General features: G+C 52.4%; 1 protein-coding gene across 2 annotated transcripts; it reads left to right on the top strand.

Moving 5' to 3' along the window:
• Positions 1–412: 412 nt before the first annotated feature.
• On the top strand, positions 413–27,227 carry NOP14 (NOP14 nucleolar protein). Of its 2 annotated transcripts, XM_012466838.3 has the most exons (18): positions 413–693; positions 5,319–5,453; positions 5,955–6,096; positions 9,788–9,927; positions 11,016–11,150; positions 12,228–12,350; positions 13,654–13,785; positions 14,701–14,992; positions 16,474–16,604; positions 17,544–17,629; positions 18,597–18,732; positions 19,498–19,599; positions 20,488–20,641; positions 23,345–23,504; positions 23,943–24,090; positions 25,772–25,890; positions 26,069–26,224; positions 26,448–27,227. In XM_012466838.3, the coding sequence occupies exons 1-18, from the start codon at positions 499–501 to the stop codon at positions 26,545–26,547; spliced, it is 2,586 nt and encodes an 861-aa protein (XP_012322261.2). In that variant the 5' UTR covers positions 413–498; the 3' UTR covers positions 26,548–27,227. The 2 variants fall into 2 exon arrangements, with proteins under 2 accessions (XP_012322261.2, XP_064221506.1); XM_064365436.1 differs by lacking the exons at positions 26,069–26,224; positions 26,448–27,227 and having other exon boundaries at positions 442–693; positions 25,174–25,859.
• Positions 27,228–27,767: the final 540 nt, after the last annotated feature.

The following is a 27,767-nucleotide window of genomic DNA, read 5'->3' as shown; positions in this document are numbered from 1 at the left end:
CCGCCGCCGCGCTGTCGCCCCGGCTCTTCTCGGCCCCATGGCCCTCGCCTTGCGCGCGCAACTCCCTCCTCAGGGCCGGGCCCCCGGGCAGCCCCGAGTCAATGCCGAGGCCCACCCTAGGCAAGGGCTCACTGGCAAGGGCGCCGCCGCCGCCGCGACCCGCACCGGGGGCAGGCTCAGCGCTAACGGCTTAGCTCTAGTGGGAGCGCCCCTTGCCGCCGCGCCCAGGGAACTACAGCTCCCAGAAGGCCCTGCACCGGGAGTACGCGGCGGGCCGCGGCGCGTGGCCTGCTGGGAGTTATAGTCGCTGAGCCTATCGGCAAGTAAGTCGAACAAAAGCCTGCGGGCGAGGTGTTTATTTCTCGCGATCTCCGAGGCGCTGCTCTATTCTCGCGAGATGAGGCAGGGAGGCGGATCCGCGGCTCAACACGTGTTTCGGGGTGTCGCGCGCCGCGTCTCATAGGATCTCGGCGCTTTGGGTGCAACGGAGTGTGCGCCATGGGGAAGGCCAAGAAGGTCAAGGCGCGAAGGAAGCTCTCCGGGGCGCCGGCGGGAGCGCGAGGGGGCCCGGCGAAGGCCAGCTCCAATCCGTTCGAGGTGAAAGTCAACAGGCAGAAGTTCCAGATCCTGGGCCGGAAGACGCGCCACGACGTGGGGCTGCCCGGGGTGTCCCGCGCACGGGCCCTCAGGAAGGTAAGCGAGGGGGGCGCAGGGGGCGCCGGACGGCAGGATCTGGGCCCCACGCAGCTCTCGGGCCGGCTGCGTCTTTCTCTGTGCGTCGGTTTTATCGTCTGAGTGGCGGAGGCCGTGACAGGAACACGGCACTAACTTTGCAGTTCGAAAGCCTCTGCTGTTCTCTGGGCTGGAATGACCTGGAAACTCTCGCCCTCTTGGAGACCCTGCACTCGTGTCATTTCGGTGACTCCTCCAACCGCGTCAGGCGGAGTCAGTCACTGCGGGCGGCGCCCTGTGCAGCTGCTGGTTAACCCTTCCGCGTTTAGACTTAAGGCCCTGCCGGTTTGGGGGCCGTGGATAAGGATTGTGTGGGATGCACCGTTTGATGTTTGAGCGGCTCTCCCTCAAGCGCGTGACCTTGTTCCTTGGAAAGTAACGCTATGGAAACTATCGCTTCCTAGCTTTTTAAATATAATTTTTAAAAAAATTTTTCACTGAGGAACTTACAGTCGTAGGTTGGTGAAAAAATTACGGCACAGAAAGGACAAGTGAATTTCCTAAGGTCACACGGCTGGTAAGGGCTGGCCACATTTCAGCGTCTGCAGAGCCTTCTTGGTGCCCCGAGCGCTCCTGTTGGAGCTTGCTTCTAGGTTCTGGGAGATAAAGGTAAATACGTCTTGCCCCTGCCTTCGTGAGCTCCTGATCTCTATTCCATCACAGTGTGCAAGCTGGGTGGTCTTTGAATTAAATCAGATACTATCCTTAACTGCACAAAGATCACCGTGTGTATAATAGGCAAGCTAGACTTACAGCTGACTTTGATAAGAACCCCTCATTACACACCCCAGGGCAGGGGTGGGAGAATAAGGTAGTGTGGTCCCGAGAATAGACACATTTGTCTTCACCACTGAAGCCTCTCAGTTTTCTCATTTCCGAAGTAGAGTTAATAGTATACATCCTAGCCCTAGTGGTGGTTTATGAGAATTAAATAAGATAGCACATATAGCACATAGCAAGTATGCTCTAAATACCGTTATTCTTAACCTTCTCTGCTTGTCGTTCGAGTCCCGCACAGTCTGGCTGTTGGCCTTGAGTCTTGTCTTGCTCTGTTTGTCCAGAAAGGGCTGCCCCACCTCCCAGAGCCTCTAAAGGGCCGGCTCGGGTTCACCACCCAAGCTGTGTGGCCCAAACAGGACAGGTTACTGAGACTTCTGGTATTGAGCAGGTCCACCTCCCTTCTCTGTGCTGAAGGCCTGGGAGAGGGGCGGGAATTGCTGCTCCTTTTTGGATCTCCAGTGCTTGGCCCGTGGTAGAAACACAAATATTTGAAGAAATCAAAAGTGGAACCTGAGTGCCTCAGGAGATCACAGGAAAAAGTGTAATAGTTAGGAAAGTCCACAACTTCTTCCTAGAGGGAATTACAGTCAAGCTCTGCAGGGGGTGTGGCGCTCAGCAGGGACAGCAGGTCGTTCAGTTGACTCCCAGCTCGGTGACACATGCAGGGGCACGTGCGGCCAGCGGCACGTAGGAAGTCTTGTCTTGTGGGCTGGTCCCTTAGAAATAAACGGGCTGGGCCGGGCTCGGTGACGCACGCCTGTAATCCCAGCACTTTGGGAGGCCGAGGCGGGCGGATCAAGAGGTCAAGAGATCGAGACCATCCTGGCCAACGTGGTGAAACCCCGTCTCTACTAAAAATACAAAAATTAGCTGGGCGTGGTGACGTGCGCCTGTAGTCCCAGCTACTCGGGAGGCTGAGGCAGGAGAATTGCTTGAACTCGGGAGGCAGAGGTTGCAGTGAGCCGAGATTGCGCCACTGCACTCCAGCCTAGTGACAGAGCGAGACTTTGTCTCAAAAATAAATAAATAAATAAATAAAAAAGAAATAAACGGGCTGTCTGGGTTGGCTTCTCTCTACTGGTCGGTTGTAGCACTCGGAGGCGCTCAGTCTGGCAGGAAGAGGGCAGGCTCTGTGTGCAGACTGCCAGGTTCCAGTTTCAGGATATCACCTTACAGCTGTGCCTCAGTTTCCTTATTTCTGAAATAATTTATAAGATAAGTGATATTAGTATAGTTGTTGATCAGTAACTATATTATTAATATGGTTACTGATCCCTTACAGTTGGTCAGGCATTGTGCCAAGCGGTTTACATTTTATCCTCACCCTTATGAGGGGGAAGTACTGTCGTCATCCCCATTTTATGCCGTAAATTCAGTATAATGTCACAACATTTATTATAGTTTAAGAAAGAAAGAAGAGAGTCAGAATAATGTAGAATAACTAACATTATGTATTTTTAGCCTAAGGTTGTTCTTCACTAAGATTTATCCATAGAATCATATTCCAGATAATGAGAACTCATGTTTTTAGAGACAGAGATGGCTGATGCCTGCCCCATCTACCTCCTTCCTGCTAGAAGCAAGTGATTCTCCCTCCTTCTGCAGGGTCAGGCCTCAGAAGTCTTCTCAGCGTAGCCTGTAAGCAGCTTCTGTCTGTACAGAGTTCATCGAGCAGTACAGGCTAGCACATGTAATGTGCTCCCATCTGACTGCCAGCTAGGCCTTGTGATTTAAATAGTGGGATGTTGTTTTAAATTTTAACTCTGCAGATAGAGTGATGAAGGTCCAGAGAGCTTAGCCTCATTCAGTGCTGTGTATGGTTCACCACCAGCACCCAGCAGGGTCTCGTTCTGGCTCCTTCCTCCTCTGTCTCGTAACATTCAACCGATGGCTCCTAAATTCAAGTGATGGAGCCCTCTGGTCTATCTGGGGACACTTGCTGTCTTTAGACTCCAGTTCAGGAAATTGTGCCCGTGTGTTTTTAACAAACATTGTTTAGCACTGACACAGTAGGAAGTTACTAGGGATTAAGAATGCAGGTTGTTTGCAAAGAAATTGGTTCTTGAAGCATTCTTGAAGAAAATGATGAAAATTGCCTTGGGAGGATTTATTGAACTAATGGATGGCTTCCTACTCTTTAGGCAGCAGAGGGGTTTTTGGATGCATTTTAAGTCCACTAGAACTTTCATATTTCAAAGTGAGATCAGAGAAATGGTTTTTCCACGTCCTTTTCTCCCGTCCACGTGACTGATGTTTCGGTTGACCTCTTCAGGTGGAATGCGCTCTAGATGGAAAGGAGGGCCAGGCGTGCTTCCATCCGTGCCGTCGACTCTTCCGCTCTTGCCCAGCTGCTGCTTGACCCCGTACACTGTCCTTTCCTCCTCCTTTGTTTTTCTTTCGAGACCATCTCGCTCTGTCGCCCGGGCTGGAGTGCAGTGGCGCAATCTCGGCTCACTGCAGCCTTCGCCTCCCGGGTTCAAGCGATTCTGCTTCAGCCTCCCGAGCAGCTGGGACTACAAGCACGTGCCACCACACCCAGCTAATGTTTGTATTTTTGGTAGAGACAGGGCTTCACCATTTTAGCCAAGATGGTCTCAATCTCCTGACCTCGTGATTTGCCTGCTTCAGCCTCCCGAAGTGCTGGGATGACAGGTGTGAGCCACCGCTCCCGGCCTCCTTTCCGCCTCTTCCAGCTCCTGGTTTTGACCTTAAGTGTGGGTTTCTTAGCCTTTAAGTTCATCTCCAACCCTAGGGAAGTGACCAATGTCTGGAGCAAAATCTGGCCTGTCTCCTTCTGAAACAGAACTTGGAGCCAGAGTGGCAATGACCAAGTCACCACATAATCCCTCCTGCAACACGCACACATTCTTTCAAAGTGAGGAATCCCTGAAGAAAGCAAGGAACACTTAAGTCTGTGGTTGGATCAGCAGGTTCCGGTGTCTGCCAAGGCACCAATTTGTGGTGGGTTTGTAAAGCGCTGAGCTGGATCATTCCAGGGCCTTCCATTGCATCTGGATTGTGCCTTGGTGCCAGTTCCTTTTGGAATCGCTGTGTCAACACCAGTGTAATGGCAGTTCCTTAGCGAATAGAAGAATTTTTGCAGCGGGGAAGAGTTTGTAGTGTGGCCGTCTCGGGTTGCAGAGGCCACGCGTTCCTCACCCACCTCTGTGCTCTCCCAGCTTTAGGGAGCTCAGCCTCCAGGACAGCCGACTTTGAATGATGTTGAACTTGTTCTTCTTTTCGTTGCTGTTGGGAAAATAGCAAATGATTTGATGCTCGCTATCTGTGTTTAAAATGCTGCTCCTCTTGGTGTTCTAAAGGGTGAAGCCTGGACTGTGGCCTCGCTCACTCGTTTATGGCTCTGTGTCTAATAGGAACCCACAACTGTGCATTCCTCAGGAGTGCCTTTGATGGGAAATGGTACCCTCCTCCGTGATGGAAGGGGTCTAACCCTGTTTCCGCTTTTCCAAATGATTCTGGCGCACTCTTCCTTAAACCATGAGGCAGCTGTTCTGTCCGAGGGAGCCGTTCAGGCCTTGAGCTTGACCAGTGCGCTTTTTACACTTCCTTTTGGCACCGACAGACTCTAAAGAGGTAAAGACAGTGATTGGTCCGTTATCATCGAGAGAGTTGTTTCGGTCTTCTCAAAATTCTGTCGCGAGTAGAGCAGGGAGGAAAGCGGGTTGTGTGTGAACTCTGACGTCACTGAGCATCGCCCTGAACTTCAAAGTGTGCACTGTTCTCACGTCCCCTTTAGTGGACATCATGAGTTTTTTTGTGAGATTGTGTTATGACCTGTTTTCCAGCGTACGCAGACCTTACTAAAGGAGTACAAAGAAAGGGATAAGTCCAATGTATTCAGAGATAAACGCTTCGGAGAATACAACAGCAGCATGACCCCCGAGGAGAAGATGACCAAGAGGTTTGCTCTGGAGCAGCAGGTATGGAAAGAAACTGGAGGAGGGCTCTGCTGTACATTCACAGAGTCAAGCTCAGGGAGAAGTCTGATCCTGCACGTTCCGCATGTGCCTGGGCACTCGTAGGTCCGGGGATAGCCCTTGAACCCTGTGCTTACCTGGCTAGGCCGAAGGTGAAGCCGCCGCTTCTGCAGATGTTAGCTGAATGGATATGTGTCTTTACTATGTGGCAGCAGTGTGTGCAGGAGTTCTCAGCTGAGCTGCTGCCTTCAGCTCTGTTGGGTGGAGAGCCAGGGGCCTGAGCAGCATTGCTGGGGCAAATAGTGGCCCCAGCATTTATTGAAGAATCCCCCCGCCATGAGTTCTGTTTATGTCCGAGTCATTGCTTAGTTGACCCAGAATACTCTTTAAGGCTGCTTAGGCTGCACTGTCATATTTCAGACATAGTGGAAACACACACATATATATTTTTTTGCTGTGAAATGAATGTGGTAATTTTAGGAAACTTTTTTTCTCTTCTGTCAGCGACATCATGAGAAAAAAAGCATCTACAATCTAAATGAAGATGAAGAATTGACTCACTACGGCCAATCATTGGCAGACATCGAGAAGCATAATGACATTGTGGACAGTGACAGCGACGCTGAGGATCGAGGGGTGCTGTCTGGTGAGGCTGGGGTGCTCTGCATGGGCCTGTGGGCATGGAGCCAGGGAGAGCCTGTTCTTTGTTAGACTTCCTCCTGCTCTTCTTGGAGACTAGAGAAAGTTATCACATGAAAGTTTTCTTTTTTAAGTTTTTAGAACTTTAAGATGGTGTATAGATAGATGCTTTTATGGGCCAAGAAAGCATGATGATATCTATTATTTCATTTAAACCTCACAGTGGCTGGTTCCACCCATGAGCTCAGAGAAATAAGGTGTTTTGCCCGATGCCAGAGTCAGAGCCGTGGGTAGAACCCACCTCACCGACTCCAGGTGGCTCATGAACTGCACTCCCTTGCTCCCCCCATTTTATAAATTCCAGCCTAATATTTGTACCAGTGGTGTTTATGTAGTTCTGAAGTCTTTACTTACTATGGAATTATGGCAGTTCGAAGAAAATAATATTGAGCCTCATATCTGTAGATAACAACATGAAACAGTTGAATGTTGGCCTTAAATAACATTAACAGAGTTTAAGGTTCAGTTCGGGCTGGCTGTCTTGAACCCTCTTTATAAGGCTTCTGTCCTGACATCAGTTACTTGGCATGTCTTCTAAGTTAAGTAGGTCCCATTTCCAGCATCTTCAGAACAAAGCTGCACAAACCTACACGGACTGGAAGCTTTGCCTTGTTAGTGTGTGAAAGTTAAGGCGTTAAAGCTTGGGGCTGCCGTTTGATACCTGGCTAATCCAAGGGGCAAAAGGCTTAGGAGTTAAGGCAGCAAGCGTCTGGCGCAGAGCCTGCCATCTGTCACACACCAGGAGGAGGCCCCGCCACTGCTCGGACTTCACAGGCGTAAAGAGAATGGCCAGTTATTTTAGCCTCCGTGCGTTCTCTTTGCTTTTTTCATTGTTCAAGAATTCTCGTGTGCTCTTAGCTGTAAAACGCATTCCCTGGGGAGATCCTGACTCCCCAAGACTGAAGGCAGCTGCCTTGGTGTGAGCTTGGCCCGTGCATTCCCCTCATGGCCAGGAGGTGCTGAAGTTACACCCCAGGTTACTAAAGCAGAAGTAGGGCTCAGTCTCTCTCGAGTAACAGGTCCTGCGAATTCAGCCGTTCATTCCTGACTTCTAGCCTTTGATTTTGATTACGAGCTTACCAAAACCCGGGTGATTTTTATAAAAGAAAAGCCTCTTACATGTGACAATAAATATACCGACTGCAATTTTGTAAATGAGTCATGGGGAAACAAATTATTTGTTCAACTGCCACATGGTATGTTGGCTTAGATTAGGAGAATTTCATCTTAGAAAGCACCCGTGAGCTAGGTGTGACCCACTTCACAGCTGCGGAAGCTGAGACTGAGGACAGGAGTTGGCGGTGCTTGCTCATGCCTCAAAGCCAGGGGGAGCTGGGCTTCAAATGCCAGGTGGCCTGACTCCTAAATTCTAGCTGCTATGTGCTGTTTCACGCTGTGAATACAGACGTTTCACCTACTGTACACTGTGTTTGGACTTCAAAATAAATAGATACATAAAAAAGCTTTCTAACCAAATCCTTTTCTGAATCTTTTATATAATTAATACAAGCTTATTAGTTGGTATTTTACAAATCTTTCTTTTTGGAAAATACTGTAATGGTACATATACACCATGGAATACTGTGCAGCCATAAAAAAGAACGAGATCATGTCTTTTGTGGAAATGTGGATGGAACCGGAGGGCATCCATCATCCTTAGCAAACTAACGCAGGGACAGAAAACCACATACTGTAACTTCTAAGTGGGAGCTAAATGATGAGAGCCCTTGAGTACAAAGAGGTAGACAGCAGACATGGGGATCTGCTTGAGAGGAAGGGAGAGGAGCAGAAATGGTCACTGTTGGGTACCGGGCTTAGTACCTGGGTGATGAAACGATCTGTCCAGCAAACCTTGACACAAATTTCCCTGTGTAACAAACCTTCACGTGTTCCCCCAAACCTAAAATAAAAGATTTAAAAAAAAACAAAAGGAAAATATTGTGATCAACCTTGGATTACTAGAATACGGAAGTAGTGTTTTCTGATCTGCTGAGTTTACCAGGAAGGAAGTCGTTCATTTCTGGAAATCGGGAATCATTCATTCATTCGCTTACCAATACTGGTTTGTGTTCCAGGCACTGTTCTCGGTTCCAGAGAAATGGCAGTGTCAGAACAAAAAGCTGTGCCCTCTCTCAGCTCACATTTTATGGGGAGACCCAAACATGAAACAGATATGTCACCAAATTATGCTGTCTGATCAAAGGTGGAGGTGCTGTGGAGGAACAACCAGGAAAGGGTGGCACGTGACATTGTGGAGTCTTGTTCAGCCTCACTGGAGTGCGCTAGCTTGACCACGGCTCACTGCGGCCTTGGATTCCTGGGCTCAAGCAGTCCTCCCATCTCAGCCTCCAGAGTAGCTGGGACTACAGGTGTGCACTACCGTGCCTGGCCAAGACTTTGCTTTTACTTGAGAAAAGGAGTCGAGGTGTTGGAGCCAAGGAATTACATAGTGTTGTGATAGGACAAGGCCAGCGGGGTTTCCCAGCAGATCGGATATAGATGTGGGAGGCAGGCATCAAGGGTGGCTCCACGGGTGTGTGGCCTGGGCATCTGGGAAGATGGAGCTGCCGTTCGCTGAGATGAGAAGACTATGGGACAGACGGGTTTGGGGCGAGTTTGAAACGCTTGTTAGGCATCCATGGGTCAGTGCTGGAGGTGCAGTCCGGAGTTCAGAGAGCGTGCAGGCCGGAGACAGGATGGATGCTGTCAGCAGGAGACTGCTGAATGGGCCGCCAGGAGCATAGGAGTGCACAGAAGAGAGACAGCAGGAACTGTGGCCTTAGGAGTCGGAGAAGCAGAGACAGTGAGGCCCTGGCGGCGGGGCTGGGCTAGAAGCCAAGGAGAGAGCCTTTCTGGGGTGAAAGTGATGAATGTGTCGAGCACCGCAGGTAGCGAGAGGAGTACTGCGCTTCGGAGGAGAGGCAGGGGAGAGTCGCAGAGGGGTGGAGAGAAAGGAGAGGGGCTTGAGAACGGGCTTGAGAAGGCCCTGCTGGCCAGAGAGCTGCTGGCATGCTGGAGCCCCAGGCTGGAGAAGCTGTGTAAACACTGGTTTCTGTTACAACGTGGGCCTTTGGTTGAATCATTTCCCATCTGAGCCTCAGTTTTCGTTTGAGAAATTGGGTTTTTAAAGGTTTCTTTTATTCCACATTTGATGTTTCCTACAATGTTGAATTTCTGGGCAGGCCGAAGATGGGTGGCCTGCTAGATGATTCCTGTTCCTGCCCTTAGCTCAGGGCTCAAGAGTCTTGGGCCCTGCCCGAGGAGGTGGGAGGGACACAGGCTGTGCCGCTGATCCTGGGCGACACTCCCTACCGAGACTCTGGGTCCAGCTTGTTCTGGGCTTGGCAGTCGTCACTAGAACCAGCGCAACCAAAGATAGGTTGCTCGGTGTTTTCAGCCACTTGGGTCATAGCCAGTTGGGAAGTTAATGGGTCTGCGTTTTCTCAGAGTGGCTCACCTTGGGTATTCCTCAAGTGCCATCGTGCCTGTGGTCTCAGGCCAGCTGTAGCGTGAGCATGTTTTCCTCAAACGTGGAAATCTCCAGACTGCTCTAGGGGAAGCGCTGGCAGAGTGCTACAGGAAACGCTTCCCACGCCAGGGCTGGGCTTCACTGTGGGGTTTCTGTCCTTCGCCCCCAGCTGAGCTGACTGCTGCTCACTTTGGAGGAGGCGGTAAGCTCCTTCACAAGAAGACTCCACAGGAAGGCGAGGAGCAGGAGAAACCGAAGTCCCGGAAAGAGCTGATTGAAGAGCTCATTGCCAAGTCAAAACAAGAGAAGGTGGGTTAGCGAATGTCCTTGATCACCTTCTCCACAGAAACACAGGCTCACCAAAGTGTGTGTGCACTTTTTTCCCTGTACGTTTTTAGGCTGTGTTTAATATTTTATATGAGTTTAATAACAGCATTTATCATGAATAGATTTTTTTTTTTGAGACAGAGTCTTGCTCTGTCACCAGGCTGGAGTGCAGTAGCACAATCTCGGCTCACTGCAACCTCCGGTTCCCGGGCTCAGGTGATGCTCCCGCCTCAGCCTCCCGAGTAGCTGGGACTATCGTGCACATCACCACACCCGGCTAAGTTTTGTATTTTTAGTAGAGATGGGGTTTCACCATGTTGGCCAGGATGGTCTCAGTCTCTTGACCTTGTGGTCTGCCCACCTCGGCCTCCCAAAATGCTGGGATTACAGGCGTGAGCCACCACGCCCAGCCGTGAATAGGAATTTTTAAAATCACATCAGGCATATACCTCTGACAAGTTTTGGTTCTTTTGCCTCTTTGTGTTGTGTGTTTATTTTATTTTGAGGCGTGGTCTGTGTTGCCCAGGCTGGAGTGCGGTGGCACGATCAAAGCTCACTGTGTCCTCAAACTGCTGGGCTCAAGGATCAAGTGAACCTCCCACCTCAGCTCGCCAAGCAGCTGGTGTGCACCACCATGCCCAGTGAAGTGTGTTTTCAGTTTTTGTGGAGATGGGGTCTTGCTGTGTCCACCGGGCTGGTCTCAGACTCCTGGCCTCAGCAGCTCTCCCACCTGGGCCTTCTAGAGCGCAGGGTGAGCCACTGCACCTGGCACAGGTGGCTTTTTGTTGTTGCTGGTTTTAGTATCTGACATGTTCCCCAAAACTTCCTTTTTTATTCACTTGCACTGAACAGCTCAGAGCATCTACATGAATGGTTCTTGCAGGAAATTGTCAGATGAGATTTTGTAGCTTTGCATTTAAAATACAAATCTCTCCTGGCCGCGTTTTTCTGTTGAAACATTTGGTGCTGACGGAGTGGTCATCGTGTGCGTCCTCAGCATTGACATTGGGCCTCTGGGTTGAAGTCCGGGAGTAACGCTGCGTGCTGTGTGTCTGTTATTTCTTCCCCAGAGGGAGAGACAAGCTCGACGGGAAGATGCCCTCGAGCTCACAGAGAAGCTAGACCAAGACTGGAAAGAAATTCAGACGCTCCTGTCTCACAAAACTCCGAAGTCGGAGAACAGAGATAAAAAGGAGAAACCCAAGGTGGGAGCTGAGCGATGGAAACAGACACGTAACTTCCTCCGCTGTGTTGAGCCGGCTTCCTGCAGGGAAAGGCTGGGGCTGGAGCTGCTTCCAGCTGTTTGCTGTAGGACGGGTTTCTGTTGAACATGGAAACTGAATGACTGATACGTGGAATCTTGGGGTGGAAGTAGACTCAGTTATTTCAGTGTCTATTCCAGGTGCATTAAACTCAAGAAAGTGGTGTTTCTGGATGGAAGAAGTACTTCAGGGTGAACACGTCAGTCTGAGCTTCTCTGTGACACGTACAGTTAACATATATTGACTTTTTCCCTCTAAACAGCTTTTGTTTCCTGCTGCATTCTTTGTAGTCTAAACTGTTGCAAAATGCGGCATTTGTGTAAGTAAGTGGGTGCTCAGAGAAATCTAGATTTCACCGGGTTAGTGGCGTGTGGACATCTGGACATGTTTGTGAGCCACCCTTGCTATTACTGTTACTTTACTTAATTTCCCATGTTTAGGGCGTAATGCCTACGTAAGTAGTGTATTTTTGTTGTTGTTGTTTGAGACCGGGTCTTACTGTCACCCAGGCTGGAGTGCGGTGGCGCCATATCAGCTCATCACAGCCTCCGCCTCCTGTTTTCAAGTGATTCTCCTGCCTCAGACTCCCGAGTAGTTGTGCTTACAGGCACGCACCACCACGCTTGGCTCATTTTTGTAATTTTAGTAAAGTTAGAGCTTCACCACGTTGGCAAGGCTGGTCTCAAACTCCTGACCTCAGGTGATCTGCCCACCTCGGCCTCCCAAAGTGCTAGGATTACAGGTGTGAGCCGCTGTGCCTGGCCTGTTTTTGTTAAAGCAGATGTATTCTGAGAAGAATTTTTCTAGGGGTAAAGTTATTTATGACCAAAGTATCCACCGATTTCTCAATCCTCAAGGCTGAGTAGGAGAGTTTTCTCTCTAGAAGGAGAGACGTGCCTTAGCCGCTGCATCACATCGTCCAGCCATTACTAGGGTGTGCCAGGAAGCTGGATCGTTTCTTTTTGTAAAATAAGAAATGCATATATTTTGAAAATGAAAAATTTCTTCTTTCTACTTCAGCCTGATGCGTATGACGTGATGGTTCGCGAGCTTGGCTTTGAAATGAAGGCGCAGCCCTCCAGCAGGATGAAGACGGAGGCAGAGCTGGCGAAGGAAGAGCAGGAGCGCCTCAGGAAGCTGGAGGTGGGTGGGCTGTGCTGCTGGCCATCCACAGCCCCTCGGCTTCATTTTGCAGGACGGGATGAGGAGAGCAGTCTGATCAGTGGAATCTTTTAGTCTATTTAAAGTTTGTATTTATTTATAAATACCTTTTTTTCTGATTATAAAAGCAGAAACATCAAATAAAATGCAAATAATTCCCAAGTATACAAAATTAAAAATTAACATTTCTTTTATTTTTTTTGAAATGGAGTTTTACTCTGTCGTCCAGGCTGGAGTGCAGTGGCATGATCTCGGCTCACTGCAACCTCTGCCTCCTGGGTTCAAGCCAGTCTCCTGCCTCAGCCTCCTGAGTACCGGGGATTACAGCCTCCCCTGCCACGCCCAGCTAATTTTTGTATTTTTAGTAGTGATGAGGTTTGGCTATGTTGGCTAGGCTGATCTTGAACTCCTGACCTCAAATGATCTGCCTACCTTGGCCTCCCAAAGTGCTGAGATCACAGGCATGAACCACTGTGCCCAGCTAAAAATGGACATTCCTTAATAATTATTCTATCCCAAAATATTTACTAACAATGAAATGAGTATATTATCTTGTAAGCTTTTTTTAATGCAGTTTTTAAAATTCATTACATTAAAACAAAAACAAAGTAAAGACACATTCTTCCACAGCTGGCTGAGTTTTTTCATTTGCTTTTTTTTTTTTTTTCTGCTATCGTGCCCAGCTAATTTTTTATTTTTAGTAGAGACAGGGTTTCGCCATGTTGGCCAGGCCGGTCTTGAACTCCTGGTCTCAGGTGATCCACTTACCTCAGCCTCCCAAAGTGCTGGGATGACCACGTCCAGCCCCAGCTAATTTAAAAAAATTATTTGTATAGATGAGCATCTCCCTATGTTGCCTAGGCTGTTCTCAAACTCCTGAGCTCAGCTGACATTCCCACCACAGCCTCTCCCGTGTCCTGTGCGTCGTCGAATAGCGGAGGCCCTGGAGCTGCTGGCTCTTGGTGTCCTGGCTTCTCTTCTCTTGGTGCAGGGGGTGATGACTCCCAGTCGGGGCTGGCCAGCAGAATTGGGCTATGAAGACCTCAGAATAAGAGGCTTGCCTTGTGACTGGAGAGCACTGGCCACAAAGTTTGCACAGTTGATTTGTTAAATGAGGAATAGATTGCTTAGCCTGATTGAAGACTGCAGGCAGAAAGCAGGCGGGCTGCGCCAGCTGCAGAGCTGGGAGGACTGCAGGCCCCACCCGCCGCCCGGGGCAGACTGCACGCCTCCTCACCAAGTGTTGGAGGACTGCTCTGTACGACTTGTCGTTCCTTCTGCTCAGGCTGAAAGACTCCGAAGAATGCTTGGAAAGGACGAGGATGAAGACGTTAAGAAACCAAAACACACGTCAGCGGATGATCTCAGTGATGGCTTCGTCCTAGACAAAGATGACAGGCGTTTGCTTTCTTACAAAGTAAGATGTTCAGCTTCGTTTCCTTTCTCTTTTTTTTTAAATGTATAAACATTTTTTGGTATTCATTTTAGGGATTTATTACAGTTGGGAATTTAAAATCTTTTCAGCCAGCTTCTCTAACGTTCTTATCTGGGTGTTGATGGCGTATCAGACATCAAAACTTTAGAGAGAAGCTTTAGCAGTAGTGTGTGTACTCCCCGGCTCACGCTCTCTCTCTCTCTCAAAGGAATACAGATAAAACCGATTACTCGGTTGTTAACATCAACTACTTTTGTTTATAACCGCGTGATTCTGTCTGCATGACCTCAGCGTACTATTGAGGAAGCTAGCTCAAAGCTAGAGGTGTAAATATTCTTTGAGTGGCGTAATGGAGTTTCTGTGACTGGTGTTTTTAATTCACGAACTTTATGAATCGATACCCTTTTCTCGTTGTAAGAGTGTGTCAGTCAGGGTCCAGGGAAGAACGGTGGGCAGGACGGGTTTCAAGCAGAAGAGATCCACAGAGGACAGTGGGTGCTGATAAAACCACAAGGTTACCTGGAGGAGCAGGAGGGCAGCCTCCCCACACCAGTGGTGGGTGCCGGAGGCACTCCCAGAGCTGAAGCCAAGGCACTCCCAGAGCTGAAGCCACGGCCACTGTACACTGTCTGCTTCCTGACCCCATGCTGCTCCCTGGCAAGACCTGAACCTGGCTCAGCATCCTGCAGCAGGGTTCTCTGGGAGCTTCCATGGCTCAAATAGCCTAGAAGGGGGGTAGTGGGCAGGAGGCCTGGTGCCAGGGGCCAGACGGAGCACACAGGTTTGTGTGTAACCACGTGGGAAGCAGTGATGTGCGCATTGTCTCGATGTGGTTGAGATGGTTCAGCGGTTGCCTCTGCCTCTCCCGACGCCCTGTGGGTTCCGTGCTCTTTCTAGGATGGAAAAATGAACGTCGAGGAAACTGTCCTCGACGAACAAGAGGAAGAGCAAAGCAAGGAAGCCAGTGACACTGAGAGCAACGCGGAAGAAGGTGACAGTTCAGGCGGGGAGGACACAGAGGAGAGTGACGGCCCAGAAGGCCACTCGGACCTGGAGTCCAACGCAGAGAGCGAGGAGGAAGACCAGGAGCCAGCAAAAGAGCAGTGGCAGACTCCTCGGAAAGGGTTGCTGGGCCGCGAGGAAAGAGCTGGAAAAGCTGCCAGAGACGAGCTGCCCTACACGTTTGCAGGTGGGTGAGCGCGGCTTTCCTCGGTTCTGAGATAACTTTCACCACCTGGCCGTGGGAGCGTGTGGCCCCGCCCCGTGTCTGCTGATCCAGGTCATGGCCGTGGGAGTGTGTGGCCCCGCCCCGTGTCTGCTGATCCAGGTCTTGGGGCGAGGGGTCCTCTTGGCTGGTGGCCATGGCTCTGTGGGCTGGCTCCAGGTGAGCTAGACGCACCTCTCTGTAGCGGGACCTTCCCTCTCTCTTAGTGTAGGGCCAGTGTTTTGTGGGGACCGAAGGGCGGGCCTGTGAAGTGGGCGAGCATCTGTGAGAAGGCCTCCGTGCTCCCACCGGGCCTCCTGTTTGGCCACGTAACATTTTGAGTGGAATATAGTGTTGTTTTGTCTGGTATATGGAGAAAGATTGTCCAGGCCAGGTGCGTGGCTCACGCCTGTAATCCCAGAGCTTTGGGAGGCCAGGGCGGGTGGATCACTTGAGCCCTGGAGTCTGAGACCTGCCTGGGCAACATTATGAAATCTCGTCTCTACCAAAAATATAAAAAATAAGCCTGGTGCGGTGGCTTGTGCCTGTGTTCCTAGCTACTCAGGGGGCTGAGGTGGGAGGATCACTTGAACCTAGGAGGCAGAGGTTGCAGGGAGCCGAGATTACACCACTGCACTCCAGCCTGGGTGACAGTGCAAGGCCCTGTCTCAAAAAAAAGAAAAATTGTTGGGTCCTAGTAAGCAATGCTTAATTGTCCTGTGCCTGCAGGACGCCTGCAGAGGAGAAGCTAGTGGTGAGGCTGGCCTCCCTGATGTACCCTCTGGTGGCAGGAGTCTCGGGGGCTGACCCTGCTTGGCTCACAGCGGCTCCTTCCAGGTCATTGTGAAGTGGTCTGGGCACTAAACCCAGCACCCTGCCCCCGAGGTGCTCTGGAACTGTGTGTTTCAGTAAATTCCTATCAAGGAACCGGGGGAGGTCATTTCCTTCTTAGCCTGTTCCCAGGTGCATGCCCACTCCTGACAGCCCAGGGCAGGAATGTCTGAGACCCCTCCAGATGTACCAGAGCAAAAGCTGGTGGGTTTGTGGTGATTGTGAGGTAGAACAGTTACATAAAATTCCCTCTACGTTAGCAGATATGAAGTAATTTTCATTTTAAATGTTAAATGTGGGCTGGGCACGGTGGCTCACGCCTGTAATCCCAGGACTTTGGGAGGCCGAGGCAGGCAGATTGAGGTCAGGGGCTCGAGACCAGCCTGACCAATATGATGAAGCCCTGTCTCTACTAAAAATACAAAAATTAGCTGGGCGTGGTGGTGGGCGCCTGTAATCCCAGCTACTCGGGAGGCTGGGGCAGGAGAACTGCTTGAACCCGAGAGGTGGAAGCTTCAGTGGGCTGAGACTGCACCACTGTACTCCAGCCTGGTCAAGAGAGCAAGACTCCATCTCAAACAATATCTATAAATAAATGAATGTTAGCTACGCAGTATGCTTTGTGTGTTTCCTAGCTCCCGAATCCTATGAGGAACTGAGAGCTGTGTTATCAGGAAGATCGTTGGAAGAGCAGCTTTTGGTGGTGGAGAGAATTCAGAAGTGCACCCACCCGAGTCTCGCAGAAGGAAACAAAGCAAAACTGGAAGTACGTGGACTAAGGGTGTGTGGATCGCTGAGAGTGTCGGCAATAGCCCCATGTGTAACTGTGAGAGCTGTGTGAAGTGTGCAGCGGCGGGTGTGCCTCAGCTGCGTGGGGCCGACCTGTCACCTGGTTACCTATGATGATGGCTGGGAGCACCTGGTATGGCCTGGGCAGAGGCCTCCCTTGGCTTTGGCCCCTCTCTAGGCCTCGTGCCAGGCCCTGCCGGAGGGGGGCACAGGGACCTTCACCTTCCTCTCACGGGAGGAAACTAGACTCACACGGCCAGCAGGTGGCAGAGCCGGACTCTGCGTGTCAGCTAATAGGTGGCTGTCATTGTGCCATTTTCTTTTTCTTTTTTTTGAGATGGAGTTTCGCTCTTGTTACCCAGGCTGGAGTACAGTAGTGTGATCTTGGCTCACTGCAGCCTCCACCTCCTGGGTTCAAGCAGTTCTCCTGCCTCAGCCTCCTGAGTAGCTGGGATTACAGGCGCCCACCGCAACGCCTGGCTAATTTTTTGTATTTTTAGTAGAGATGGGTTTTGCCATGTTGGCCAAGCTGGTCATGAACTCCTGACCTCAAGTGATCCACCCACCTCGGCCTGCCAAAGTACTGGGATCATAGGCGTGAGCCACCGCACTCAGCCGTGGGCCTTTTCTCTTCCCTGTGAAGAGGGCACTCCTGATTTTCTCTTCCTAGTGATGTGTTTGCTGTTCTGTGGAAGCATGCACCTGGCCCTTAGCCTCTTCCCCCTCTACTCCTAGAGCTCAGCAGGTTCCAGCAGTGTCTTGGCTTGCACGTTAGAAGGCTGTTCGCGGCTGTAGCCCTGGGCTCCCTGCGCCACCTGGTTGTCACCAGAGCGTAGGTGATCCGGAAGCTGTGTGCCTGTGGCTTTGTTCTTGGTGCTGAGCACTGAGCTTTCTCTCCCAATTCATGTTCCTGCAGAAACTGTTTGGCTTTCTTTTGGAATACATTGGTGATTTGGCTACAAATGACCCACCAGACCTCAGAGTAATCGATAAGTTGGTTGTGTAAGTAAAAATGGTGTGTTACCTGGGATGTGGGGCTGAGCAGAACAATTTTTCTCCCATTCAGAGTCATGAAAATACATTCCACGGTTACAAGGAAGGTGGAATGGTGGCGTCAGCACACCAGGTGGGCGGGTGGTCACCTAGGGCTTGTGAGCCTCACGGCGCAAACCCGCTTCTCACGTGCTGCTCTGGCCACTGTAGAGCTGGGACTGACGTCTAACCCAAACAAGCTGACTTTGAAACAAGTGAACCCCTTCAGGTTTGTGGCTGGGATGGGGTGGCTCATTGTAAGTTTTGAGCTCTAGGTGGTCGAGAGGGATTTGGAAAGTGTGGTAGACGCCCCGCCCCTCACCCCTCAGTGGAACCCAGTGGGACTGGCTCTGTGTGCCCTGGAGTGTGTCCCTCGCCTGCCTGGGGACCGCCAGGGCAAGCTCCCGCCCTCGCCGCACTATAAGCCTGTGACCCACTTGGTGACTCCTGGCCCCAGGGGCTGGTGGCTGGAGGAATGGCAGAGGGGCAGAGTTCTCAGTCAAGAGGCATGCTGTTGGCGTTGGATCCGTGAGAGCGCGTGCCAGCTTCCTGCCCTCTGCCACGCTGAGCGCTCCACGTCATCTGTGTACGTGGAGACACTGTCCAAGAAGTAGCTGCCATGAGGAACAAATGAGTTCATGTGGAAAGTGCCCTGGAGCTGCCAGCTGCCGCTGCCACACAGGACGGTGCCCTCAGTAGTGTTACCACAGATCGAGCTGTTTCTCCCTCCACCTCCGGTCCAGCGTGTAATGGCCGGGTTTTTAGGAAATGGCAGAAATGAGTGTAGACTGTTCAGAATGCTGTTGGAAAAAGTGGGTTCGTCCAGTTCTAACTTGCTCAGTCAACAGGTGACTTCATAGGAAAATGGCTTTCGGGGTTTTTCTGTGTTTTTGTTGTCTGAAGTCATTCTCCGCTGACTTACGTTTCTGCTTCACAGGCAGTTATATCATCTTTGCCAGATGTTTCCTGCACCTGCAAGTGAGGCTGTGAAATTCGTTCTCCGAGACGCCATGCATGAGATGGAAGAAATGATTGAGGCCAAAGGCCGGACGCCGTGGCCAGGGCTGGGCGTGGTAAGCACGGTTTGGTCTCGGCACCGCCACGGCCGCGGAGCTCTGCTCGGCGTCACAGAAGGTTGATGACGGGCATGGTGCTCTCCAGGGTGATCTGGAGCTAGAACTGCAGTGCAGCCTGGGCGGGGGGGGGGCGGCTCCACCGCCGTCGACTGACCCGTGGGTCGTACAGGGAGATTCCGGTTTGATTCCACGCAAGTGGTGCGGTTTTTGGTCCGGTACAAAAACGTCGGAAGCCACAGAGAACCACGGTGTTTTCTGAAGGGCCCAAGCCTGTGGGCTGGTTTTAACCGGCCTCGGTTCCTATGTTTATTCAAAGGTCGAGAGACATTTGAACACTGAGATTTTTAACAATTTTAGAAAAGCCTCATGCCGTGTTTTCAGCTTTAGCAACTTTAAAGAAATACTTGCTCTGAAATGCTCTTTATTCACTGCCTGGTGTTTATGTTGAAATGGATTCACAATGGTTAGCAGAAGCTTAAAAACGTAGGACTTAGGCTAATGATCTTCATCAGCTCCCCAAAACGGTCTGAGCCTGCGCCCGTCGCCATCGTGGTCGGCTTTGGCGACGCCTTCGTGGGCCTCAGCTCGTGTCCTCACTGTACGGTTAGCTGTTGGCCCCACGGTGGTTGGTCACCTGGACTGTGGCCAGAGCTGCCGCACCCTCTCTTCCCCAGAGGCCGTTTCTGGCTCCGGAGTGTTCACAGAAAGGGCATCTGGATAGACTTCATTTCCCTTTAACCTGTGTGCTAACTTTCTTTCCAGCTCATTTATTTGAAAATCACCGGGCTGCTGTTTCCAACTTCCGACTTCTGGCACCCGGTGGTGACCCCTGCCCTCGTGTGCCTGAGTCAGCTGCTCACCAAGGTGCGTCCTCTCCACGCGCAGCAGGGCTCGGCCTGTCGGAGCCTCTCTGCACTTGAGCGTGGCTGTTGAGGGCCGCAGAGGCTGAGCACTGGGGTGAGGTGTAAGAGCACCCATCTAAAAGCCCCAGCTCAAGCAGCCCCAGATGTGGGTGGGAGCGGGTGGGTCTGGTTCGGCACCTCAAGGTTACAGAGCGTGTGACCCCAGAAACAACCTTTCGGGTTAGTGGTGACGTTATCAAGTGTGATGATAAGGGCTTTTGTTCCCTTTTTGGCTTTAAAAGTTCAGGCTGTTCCTTTATTAGGCATGTGATTGGTGCATGCGTACTGCAGTAATCGTGTGCTAATTGTATGGGTGGGAGGAACTTCGTAATCAGTAAAGCTCTGGCGGGGCGTGGTGGCTCACACCTGTAATCCCAGCACTTTGGGAGGCCAAGGCAGGCAGATCACCTGAGGTCAAGAGTTCAAGACCAGCCTGACCAACATGGTGAAACCCCATCTCTACTAAAATACAAAAACTAGCTGGGCGTGGTGGCATGCACCTGTAATCCCAGCTACTGGGTAGCTGAGACAGGAGAATCACTTGAACCCAGGAGGCAGAGGCGGAGGTTGCAGTGAGCCAAGATCACGCCATTGCACTCTAGCCTGGGCAACAAGAGTGAAAAACTCTGTCTCAGGTGGACAAAAAAAATCAGTAAAATCTTTAAAAACTCAGTAAAATCTTTATCTTGTTTCATCTCACTTGATCTCTCAGCACTGATGTGAGTTGGGGGGTTCCCTCTGTGCACGTGAAGCTCAGTGGGGTATGTGGTCATCAGGAAAGCCTGGGAGTCGGCCTAGCATGGCACGACATCGTCCCAGGACCGTGACACCCCCCCGTGTTCCCTTCCAGTGCCCCATCCTGTCCCTCCAGGACGCCGTGAAGGGCCTGTTCGTGTGCTGCGTGTTCCTGGAGTATGTGACTTTATCCCAGAGGTTTATACCTGAGCTTATTAATTTTCTTCTCGGGATTCTTTACATAGCAACTCCAAACAAAGCAAGCCGAGGTGAGTTGATCTGAGGGAGCTTCCTGCAAATATTTTATACTTTAGAGTTTTTTTAAGTAGTTTATACTCATTGTAGAAAGTTTAGAATATGGTAAAGTAGGGAAAACACAAACCTGCTACCCACCGTCCTGAGCAGCACCCTGTCCCTCTGTGTGAGCGTGTGCCTGCACCCACGTGGGAAAAAGCGCCACCGTTGACCTGTGCTGTCCAGTGTGGTCGCCAGTGGCCAGAGTCTGAACCAAGACGCGCCCCACATGTGTCATATGACCAGGTGGTGAAGACTTAGTGCCAGATGTGGGGCTGTTGGCGCCACAGGGTCACGGGGTGTCCCTTATGCTGTGCTGAGGTGCAGGATCCGAGAAGTAAAGAGACAGGACACTGGAGAACTGGAGAAGAGCAGCTGGTCTTGGGGCCACGCCACCTGTGAGCGGAGGCAGGCGAGGCCCCGAACGCGCAGAAGCGTCTGTACTTACTGGGTACAAGGCAGAGTGGGGCAGGGTTGTGAGTGAGGTCATCTATAGGCTCAGTGATAGGGCATACATAATCATGCGAGTAACAGGTGAGGGGGCCACCCCGTTATGTCACCTGGGCAGAAAGGTGGGCCGTGCGCAGTAGAGGGCCATGCCGTGCGCAGAAAAGGGGTCCACCCCCATTAGGTCACCGAGGCAAGGAGGTGGACTGTGTGCAACAGGTGTTGTGCACAACACTTCTTATCTGGGGACTGGAGACTTCAAAGGATTTCTAATAGAAGGGTACTGTAAGCCAATGCAGTGGGAGCTGACAGACTTGTGCTCTTCTCTTAGGATATTTATGGGAGAATGATTTGAGCCTGCACAGAAGCGAGAAAAGACTGACAGGGTGTACAGCCACCATGACTGGTCACACCAGAGGGGTTCTTCTCCCTCGGTTACTTCCAGGATCTCAGGCCTGAGGCCTACTTTCCATGGGAACTGGATGCAAGGTGCTACAACTCCTTTATCAGGAGGAGCGGCTCCTGCTCCAAGCCTGCCATACAGCGTATGCCCTTTCAGGCAGGGACGCCACCGCCTGGGTCTTTGGTTCTTGTCCCGGCTGTTTTCCCATGTACTGCTTCTGTTCTGTGACTGCTCTAGGCATTCCTCCTCCTACAAACTACTATATGGTTATATAGAAGGATTCTATAAATCAGCACTAAATGTGTCAGTACAGCTCCGACTGCAATACCTATATGATTATACAGAAAGATGATATGGAACTAAGTATGCCAGATACATGTAAGCAGGAAGTTACACTTCAGGCACTAACTCTATACACTGCTATATGATTATATATGAAGGATTACATAAAGGAAGTAGCTGAGTAATAGCACTGTAACTAAGGTATTCTTCAGGCACTAATTGTGCCAGGGGTCTGGACAGTTCTTCCTCAGTGCCCACGTTCGGGGTTACCAGAAATACATAAAATATCTTAATTTTTTGTATTACGTGTTAAATCATAATCTTTTGGCACTTTGGGTTAGATCTGTTGTTAAAATCACTCTTTCCTTCTTACTGTCTCTCATGTGACAAGGCAGTGTGAAAGCTCGTGCGGCTCACACGGGGGCTCACTCGGGGGCTCACACGGGGGCTCACGCGGGGGCTCACGCGGGCAGCGCTGCTGTGTGGCTTCCGTAACACTGAATTCAGGAGGGAGGGCGCGCGGCAAGAGCAGTGTTGGGACAGGGAGGCTCCCCCGGGCCCTCTCCCCAGCCCCGCTCCTGGGGGTGGGGAGCCGCGCAGCCTCTGTCCTGAGCACTTCCGTGTCGTGGCTGCCTCTCCCAGCCTGACCAGAGGTTGGACCTCAAGGCTAAGACCCCCGCCCTCTGTTTCCAGCTCGCTGTGTGGTGCTAAGCGCCTGCATGTCCAGGACTGACCTGAGAAGCAGGTGCTGTGGCGTCATTCACACGGCCAGCAGAGTCCCTTCCGGGAGGGGTTCAGGGCTCCCATTCTGCCATCCCCTGGCCCTGATGCTCCTGCCTGTAGGCTTGGTGCTGGGCGCCGGAGGGGCATGGCCACCCTGAGTGCCCCCTGTCTTGGAGAAGCCACCTGCAGATGGCTGCAATCCCGTGTGTGAAGGGCTCCGACGGAACAGGCTGGGCACGGGTGGAGTCATGGAGAGGGTGGGCATCTCAGCTTTGAGGGAGTGTGGATGGGGCCTGACCCTCTCGCTCAGCCTGGCCCCTCTGCCCCACTATGCCCGGTCTCCACCCCTCCCCCTGCAGCCACGCCGTTCTCAGGCCTCTCCTGCCCCTCACCCTCACGCCGGCTGACCCTCCTGTCTCCCTCCCGCCCCTCCACCGTCCTTTCTCTTGTTGTCTGGCTCATTTGCCTCTCTGGGTGCTGTGCACTGCCTGTCTCCCTCACAGGGGCAGGGACTTCAGTCTGTTCTCGGCTGTGGCCTGAGCGCCTCATCAGTCCCGTGTGGTGTCTAGTAGGCCCCAGGAAGTCTGCCTCAAGCAGGCCCAGGCGAGGTCAGGCACTCAGTTGTGACCGCAGCCCCTGCCAAAGCTTTCCCCCTCCCGAGGTGTCCTTGCCCACACTGAAACCCTCAGTGTCTGGCACAGCCTGGAAACATACAAACCAGCGTGCGTCGGTTAGAGTGAACTTCCATAGGCTTGGTGTCACAGGGCCTGCTGGAAGGCCAGTAACGTTCAGGCCCTCTCTGTCCTGTGCACGTGCAATTCAGGTTCCACTCTGGTGCACCCTTTCAGAGCGCTTGGGAAGAACTCGGAACTGCTCGTGGTATCTGACAAAGAGGACGCGGCCACGTGGCAGCGGAGCAGCCTCTCCCTCCGCTGGGCGAGTGGCCTGAGGGCCCCGACCTCGACAGAGGCCAATCACATCCGGTACGTGTGGGGACCCCACCTCGGGGAGGCAGCAGAAGCCACGGATGCTTTCACGCATGCTGTTCTTAGCTAACCTGCGGCCCTAGCTGCTCGGTTTTATGGAGGGTGAAGGCCTTTCTGAGGCATGCTGGCTTGGTGTCCCCTTTTCCTTTTCATTTTCAAAATATATTTGCTTGATTTCACAAATCATAATTTGGAACCAAAAATAGAGCCACCTCTTCCCAGCTGGCACTGCGTTACCCGGTTTCCCTCCTGTGCTAAGGGCTGACGCTGAGCCTGCCTTGTCCACGATGGTGTGGCCCAACCCTGGCCGGCCGCGGTGACCACATTTGATTTTTCAGCCTGGTGGGAATGGGGAAGTTCCTTTTTGCCACAATACTGGTTTTGTCAGTGACAAATAGAACAAATTGGACCTCGTCTCACCTGCTGCCCTCACAGACTGTCCTGCCTGGCCGTGGGCCTGGCCCTGCTGAAGCGCTGCGTGCTGATGTACGGAGCCCTGCCGTCGTTCCACGCCATCACCGCGCCTCTCCGTGCCCTCCTCAAGGACCACCTGGCGGAATGCAGCCACCCCCGGGAGCTCCAGGTGAGGCGTCCTGGCCACGAGGGTGCTCTGCCTGGGCTCAGACGTGACCCTGAGCTGGGCCCACGCGGGTGGGCATTTTTAGGCATTTGAGCCTGCAGCTCTAGAGTCGACACATCTTTGCAAAGTCACAAACGGGAAAGGGAAGTCAAATCAGTAGAGCGGGCAGTGACGGTGAGCATTGCTGGGCTGGATTAAAGCAGACGCTGTATCTGGGCTGTAGCTGGGAACTGTCGCCTTGTGTGCCACCTCCAAGAGGCTGCCCGGAGGCTGCGCCAGCACCCAGGGGTCAGCCCTACCAGGCCCCGACAGCCAGCTCTGTGCCGCGCTCTGCAGTCCCGATGGGTTTTCCGAGGATGGTCTCACCGTCCTGCCCAGGTGACAGGAGTCCCCGAGGGACAGTCTCAGCTGGACCTAGGAATGAGTCTTTTTTGAAAATAGAGACTGGTTTCACCATGTTGGTCAGGATGCTCTCGATCTCTTGACCTCGTGATCCACCTGCCTCAGCCTCCCAAAGTGCTGGGATTACAGGTGTGAGCCACCGCGCCCGGCCGAGAATGAGTCTTTAATCCGGGGCACATCCTGTACCCTGCAGATTGTTCAGGTCTGCCTGAAGGCCACTCCAGATTCACTTACGGCCACTGTCTCCCTGCCTTTCACCCTGGCCCTGACAAGGCTGTGCCCAGCGTCCAGTTCCTGCTTGACACGGCTGTGCCTTGTGCCTTCCATCCCGTGCCAACCCTGCCCCCCGCCGGCCCGCACTGGCCCAGGATGCTGCTGGGGACGAAGGCATCAGTGCCCTGTCCGCAGCTGCCCCCACGGGGGTGCTCTGCACCACCAGCATAGCGTGCTCGGCCCTGGCAGCCTTGCCTCGTGCCCTCCCCTCATGCGCTCCGGCCTCCCCTCAGGCCTTGCTCCGTCTCTGCAGTTCTTCTCTCCACCTGGCACTCCTCACAGCCGTGCTGCTCGTGCCCACACCCTTGGGAAGCCAGGCCTTTTCTGGCCCACACTGCGCCATGCTCCCTGCGTCTTCTCCGTGGTGCGACCCCTCGGCACGCTACGCCGTCCTTGCCTCTGCCCCACTAGGATGAGCGTTCAATGAGGACAGCAACTTGGCCCATTTCCAGCCTGGTCCCTGGAGCACAGAGCAGACAAGCCCGCTGTCACGGAGTCCCAGCCGGGTCCCTGGAGCTGGAGCAGACAAGCCCGCTGTCACGGAGTCCCAGCTGGGTCCCTGGAGCTGGAGCAGACAAGCCTGCTGTCATGGAGTCCCGGCCGGGTCCCTGGAGCTGGAGCAGACAAGCTTGCTGTTACGGAGTCCCAGCGGGGTCCCTGGAGCTGGAGCAGACAAGCTCGCTGTCACGGAGTCCCAGCGGGGTCCCTGGAGCTGGAGCAGACAAGCCTGCTGTCATGGAGTCCCGAGAACCCCTCCTTTCAGAGTGCTCGGGAGCCAGCACACGGCCCCTCCCTCGTCAGAAAGACTGGCTTTCTTGTTCCAGCTGTGCCAGGCCTTGAGCAGCCACAACCTTGGCTTCACCGCGGCGGTGCACAGCAAGGGCACCTTCCTGTTGCGGGAGGTCACAGTACTGTCCTCACGCCGCCGCGACGCCACAGAACCTGCGTGTGGCGCTCAGGGCACGCAGCGGGCGAGTTGTGGCAGCATCGGGCTTTGCGTGTTTTTCAGGAGCTGTGTCAGAGCACACTGACGGAAATGGACAGCCAGAAGCAGGTCTGCCGGCCGCTGACCTGTGAGAAGAGCAGGCCCGTCCCGCTGAAGCTGTTCACCCCCCGGCTGGTCAAAGTGTGGGTGTTGGCAGCGTCTTCCTGGGAGGCCGGGACTGGGCTCAGTGGGAGCTGAGCGGAGGCATCTGCCCGTTCTGTGGTTGAGCAGATGACTCGGGGGAAGCCACACTCCCGAGCAGGCTCTGGCCAAGGGGTGGGACGGACTCTTGCTTCCTTAACAGTGGCTTTCTGGTCGTAGCCTCGAGTTTGGCAGAAAACAAGGCAGTAGTAAGGAGGAGCAGGAAAGGAGGAGGCTGATCCACAAACACAAGCGTGAATTTAAAGGGGCCGTTCGAGAAATCCGCAAGGACAGTCAGTTCCTGGCTCGGATGCAGCTCTCCGAGATCATGGCGAGGTGAGGGCCGTGTGCGCTGACACACCGTGCGTGGCCCTGGGCAGAGCACTGGGCACTGGCATCCCACAGCGTGGCTCTGGCGGGGGCCGGAGCCGGGCACGTTCGCTTCCCCCTCTGGGGACTGAACGTGGCCGCTGTGGGCTAATGTGGTTCTGATGTGGGAGAGGGCAAGATGTCCTCCAAGAACTAATCGAACAATGGGCATTTGCCTCGTTTCTTTCAGGGATGCGGAACGGAAGCGGAAAGTCAAGCAGCTTTTTAACAGCCTGGCTACGCAGGAAGGCGAATGGAAGGCTCTGAAGAGGAAAAAGTTCAAAAAATAAATCACATTGTATAAATTAGACAAGAAAGTACACTGTACATTACTTCACAGCTGCAGTCCCAACACTCTGGGAGGCCAGGGCAGGAGGATCGCTTCAGCCAAGGAGTTCGAGACCAGTCTGGGAAACGGAGACATCATCTCTACAAAAAACTTTTAAAATTAGCCAGGTGTGGTGGCACGCACCTGTTAGTCCCAAGTACTCGGGAGGCTGAAGCAGGAGGACTGCTCGAGCTGAGTCGAAGCTTACAGTGAGCCGTGACTGAGCCACCGCACTCCGGCCTTGGCAACAGTGCAAGACCCTGACACTTAAAATAATAATCATCTTTTTTTTTTTTTTTAGATGGAGTTTTGCTCTTGTTGCCCAGGCTGGAGTGCAGTGGGCAATCTCAGCCCACCACAACCTCTGCCTCCCAGGTTCAAGTGATTCTTCTGCCTCAGCCTTCCAATTAGCTGGGATTACAGGCGTGCACCATCATGCCTGGGTAATTTTATATTTTTAGTAGAGACGGGTTTCTCCGCGTTGGTCAGGCTGGTCTTGAACTCTTGACCTCAGGTGATCCGTCTGCCTCAGCCTCCCAAAGTGCCTCCCAAAAAATAAAAAATTTTTTTGGCGTGAGCCACAGTGTCCAGCCCAAAAAATAATTTTTTTAAGTAATAAAGAATGCTGTAATGTTGGTGTGATTTTTTTTTTTCCCCACCTGTGGTTTGTTCCTGTTAAACATTGAACAGCGGGCCGGGCACAGTGGCTCACGCCTGTAATCCCAGCACTTTGGGAGGCCGAGGCAGGTGGATCACGAGGTCAAGAGATCGAGACCATCCTGGTCAACATGGTGAAACCCCGTCTCTACTAAAATACAAAAAATTAGCTGGGCACGGTGGCGCGTGCCTGTAATCCCAGCTACTCAGGAGGCTGAGGCAGGAAGAATTGCCTGAACCCAGGAGGCGGAGGTTGCGGTGAGCCGAGGTCGCGCCATTGCCCTCCAGCCTGGGTAACAAGAGTGAAACTCTGTCTCAAAAAAAAAAAAACATCGAACAGCGCGGTCTGCGTGGTGTCAGCTGTGACTAGTTCACTGACACCCTCGGTTCACTGCCAGGTTTGGGCTTGGGGATTCTGGCCAGTGTAATTTTTGTCAACGGTGGACATTTGCCTTCATGTGTAGAATTTAGGCTGTGAGGTAAATTACATACTCAATTATAAATGACAAGTTTGCAAGTAGCTTG

Source organism: Aotus nancymaae, unplaced genomic scaffold (genome assembly GCF_030222135.1).
Source record: "Aotus nancymaae isolate 86718 unplaced genomic scaffold, 86718_ANA_hifiasm-v0.15.2.pri h1tg000006l, whole genome shotgun sequence".
In the NCBI taxonomy this organism is placed as follows: Eukaryota; Metazoa; Chordata; class Mammalia; order Primates; family Aotidae; genus Aotus; species Aotus nancymaae.
The sequence above is the reverse complement of the archived record's forward strand: the minus strand, read 5'-3'. Positions and strand labels throughout refer to the sequence as shown.

Excerpts from the sequence above, each read along its gene's own strand:
- NOP14 (XM_064365436.1), top strand. The coding sequence starts at position 499 with ATGGGGAAGGCCAAGAAGGTCAAGGCGCGAAGGAAGCTCTCCGGGGCG. Across the intron at positions 694-5,318 it reads GCGCACGGGCCCTCAGGAAG|CGTACGCAGACCTTACTAAA; the intron begins GTAAGCGAGGGG and ends CCTGTTTTCCAG. Across the intron at positions 6,097-9,787 it reads GGATCGAGGGGTGCTGTCTG|CTGAGCTGACTGCTGCTCAC; the intron begins GTGAGGCTGGGG and ends CTTCGCCCCCAG.